Genomic DNA, 3,918 nt, shown 5'->3' on the forward strand with positions numbered 1-3,918 from the left:
GTTTCAGTCACGCTCTCTGCTCTCTCACCTGGCGCTGCAGCGCACTCCTAATCCCCGCCTCTCCTCTCTCTCTACCTTCATCTTTCGGCCTCTCGTTCTCTCTTCTCTCTGCTCCTTCTCTTCTTCTCTCTTTCGTCCTTGGGTCCAGCACAGTTTCACACAAGACACACACACACACACACAGCAACACACACACACACACACAAGACATACACTACATACATACCATACAATACATACATACATACATAACATTTACACACACACACGGATGGATCGATGTATGGATGGATGGATGACGGGTGGATGGATAGATGGATGGATGGATGGATGGGTGGATGGATGGATGGAATTGGATGGTGGATGGATGGAATGGATGGATGGATGGATGGATGGATGATGGATGGATGGATGGATAGATAGATAAATGATAGATAGCGAGGCCGAGAGAGATATATGATGGAGAGGGAGAGCTCGAGAGCGAGAAAGAAGAAAGATAGAGAAAGGGAGAGAGTGAGAGAGTCACGGAGGTCGAGCGAGCGACAGATAGTGTGTGTGTGCGGAAGAGAGAGAGAGAGAGAGAGAGAGAGAGAGAGAGAGAGAGAGTAGGTGAATGAAAGCGTGAGAGCGAGAGGGAGAGACAGAGAGAGGGTGAGCGCGCGCGAGACAGCGAGTGAACGAGGGATAGAGATAGCGCAATAGTGGGCAAAGGAAAGAGAAGTGGAGAGAGATTGAGAGATCAAGAAAGAAAGTGAACGAGTAGGCAAGATATCGATCGTAGATAGAGCGAGAGCGCGAGAGAGCGAGAGAGAGTGCCCGAGGGAGTGAGCGAGAGAGGGAAGGGCTGACAGAGAGACGGGTAAGCACCGTGTGCGAAGTTGGTGTCCAAAAAGTGAAAATTTTGCCCTGAAAAAAACGGCTGGCTATCAGAGTACAAACAAAAAAGTCGTAGACCGACACGAAAAAACGATAAATACACGGGATTTTATTGGACCCGATTGCGCGCGAGCGGGAAAGAATGAGCTGATGGTTCTCGTGTCGTGTCGTGTGTGTGTGTGTGTGTGTGTGTGTGTGTGTGTGTGTGTGTGTGTGTGCGTGCGTGTGTGCGCGCGTGCGCGCAATCGGGTCCAATAAAATCCCGTGCCCCGTATTTATCGTTTTTTTCGTGACGGTCTACGAGTTGTTTGTACTCTGATAGCCAGCCGTCGGGCAATTCTTTTTGGCGACACAACTCGCAACGGTGTACCCGTCTCTCTGTCGCCCCTTCTCTCTCGCTCGCTCGCTCTATCTATCTATCTATCTATCTATCCATCCATCCATCCATCCATCCATCCATCCATCCATCCATCCGTGTGTCTCTGTCTGTCTGTGTGTGCGTGTGTGCGTGCGTGCGTGCGTGCGCGCGCGCGTGTGTGTGCGTGTGTATGTGTGTATTCCTGACTATCCTCAACCCATGTCTTGCTTGATTTCTATCACCTTCCCCCTTTCTCTGGCTCCCTCTCGCAGCTCACTCACAGCGAGCCCCCGCCAACAAGCGGCACATTACCACCTGTGGTATGGCAGCGATTTGACAGCGTCATTGCGTACTTGGCAGCAGACCCCGCTAAACGATTCCATGGCACCATCTGTAACGAACCTCGCTCAAGTATATCGTTTATTCCCGGCCCGCCTAATCAGGGTATTCAAACGTCGCCATTTCTCTTCCTGAATTGCTGACCAACGCCTCTTTTCTTGTCAAATACCTGCTCATTCTCTCCGGCTCGCGGGCAAAAGCCTGCAATAAAATCCCGGGCCTCGTAGTTCTCGTTTTTCCCGGAGCCGGAATCGCATATTTGTTCGAATGTTGATCGCTGGCGCGAGCATTTACTGGCCAGCGTCCGGGACGCGGGGACAGGACAATACACGAACGCTTGTTTCGCGACACAACCGGAGCTGACAACACACGGGCAATGATCGATGTATTGTTATTTATGACGTCAATCCAATCAGGTTTTTGTCGCGCCGGTACATATAAGCGTCTAGTTTCAGCCTTTGCGCGCGTTCAGCTCTTGGACAGACGTGAGTAATCTGGTTAGAAGGCGATGTACTGACATCATCCACGCGAGCAAGCACATTACTCAACAAGATGCAGATCGTCGTGGTAACGGCGCTGATCCTCAGCATCCTATTGCAAGGTAGGCAACATCTCTTATTTCAGTTGCGCACGGGCAGTACTGCGGTTCGCGCAACAATCTGTAAATATATTACGGCAAAGCTTCAAATTATCTTCCTGTAATATTTCCTCCGAATGATAATTGACATCCATTCGAATTTCCACCTGTTATCTTTCGCCGACAATCCCCAGCACGCGCGCATCGAGTGACGCACGAGTCGTACAGGAGTTTAGACGCGCAAGTTTGGGACGAGGCCGCTCTACTGCCTGTGAGATATTGCGCGCGAAATATTGACATATGTCACGTGCGCGAAAATCCGCTACTTCATCAACGTCATCAGTTTTTTGCATGCAGCTCCCTCTTCTCCTGCGGTCGCGCTCTCTCTCTCTCTCTCTCTCTCTCTCTCTCTCTCTCACTCGCTTTCTATTATTTTATCTTTCGCAATCATTGTCAGCGCATGTTTGCGCGCTTATTTAGTTGCGATTATACCACGTTGCGGAGGCACAAGAAATCCAGAACGCAAACCTTAAATAAAAAGTACTCCGTATATTTACGTACGAGACAGAGATAAATAGCAATGACAACCGTGCACGAATACGGTCAATATGTAATATTCTATAACTCGCGCGGCAACACTATATAAACAATCAGGATACACACGGTATAACGATATAACAACTATATATAGTGGATTTTCATCATCTTCTTCTTCGTTGTCGTCGCCTTCTTCTTGCTCTTCTCCTTTTTCTGCTATTTCGTTCTCCTCCTCGACCTCCTCCTGCTCCACCACCACCACCTCCTCTTCCTCCTCCTCATCATCTTCTTCTTCCCTCTCTGCTATTTCTTCTTCTTTTTTTCTTCTTCTTCTTCTTCTTCTTCCCCTCGTCTCTTTCTACTTCTTCTTCTATTTCTTCTGCTTCTTCTACTCCTCCTCCTTCTTCTTCTTCTTCATTTTTACATAACAAAAGTATACGTTAACACCCAACCCAGTCTTAACTAATGTCGACCAACGTAACTCACGCACGAGAACCTCCCGCCCAACCACGCAGCCACATACACACGTACACGCATACACGCACACGCACAAACGTACGCATACACGCACGTATGCGCGCACGCGCACACGCACAAACGTACGCATACACGCTCGTATGCGCGCACGCACACACACACATATGTACGCATACACGCTCGTATGCGCACACGCACACACACACATACGTATACGCATACACGCTCGTATATGCGCGCACGCACACTCGCACGTGTGCATGCACGCACACGCATACATCCACATAGACGTACACACGTGCAGGCACAAATGTATAAACGTATACACGCACGTACGCACGCACGCACACACGAACGTACACGCACGCGTCTTTAGTAGGTATTGCGAAACTCTAACATTCCGCGTACAATAACAGTCACCTACATCCCATGCAGCGAGCACCACACCGATGATCATTTTAATCCCGCCTTCGTTTCAGCTGCCGTTGCCGTAGACGACGCCGATCTCTTCTTCCCGAGAAAGAACATCGACAACTATGCTACTGCGGCGGCGATGTCGGCAGCCGACCTCGGTGAGGTGTCCGTCTGCTTCTGGGTGCGGACGCGCGACACGACGACGGATCTCACCGTGCTATCGTACGGTGTCGAAGGTCAGGACAACGAGCTGGTCATCTACATGCCCGTCGGCAGCATACGCTTCTACGTCGGCGGCCCGAAAAAGTGAGTGCGCCATTATGATGAGCTGCTGCTGCTG

General features: G+C 50.1%; 1 protein-coding gene across 2 annotated transcripts in view; it reads left to right on the forward strand.

The window, feature by feature from the left end:
• The first annotated feature begins 2,020 nt into the window (after window positions 1–2,020).
• Window positions 2,021–3,918, forward strand: part of LOC106808647 (neuronal pentraxin-1-like) — a 14,937-nt gene continuing 13,039 nt past the window's right edge. The window contains exons 1-2 of one of the 2 annotated variants that reach the window (XM_014811463.1): window positions 2,021–2,174; window positions 3,644–3,884. In XM_014811463.1, the coding sequence (XP_014666949.1) occupies window positions 2,126–2,174; window positions 3,644–3,884 (290 nt within the window). In that variant the 5' untranslated portion in view covers window positions 2,021–2,125. The remainder of the gene's footprint in view (window positions 2,175–3,643; window positions 3,885–3,918) is intronic. The other variant, XM_014811455.1, reaches the window with a different exon arrangement.

Source organism: Priapulus caudatus, unplaced genomic scaffold, assembly GCF_000485595.1.
Source record: "Priapulus caudatus unplaced genomic scaffold, Priapulus_caudatus-5.0.1 Scaffold13, whole genome shotgun sequence".
NCBI lineage: Eukaryota > Metazoa > Priapulida > Priapulimorpha > Priapulimorphida > Priapulidae > Priapulus > Priapulus caudatus.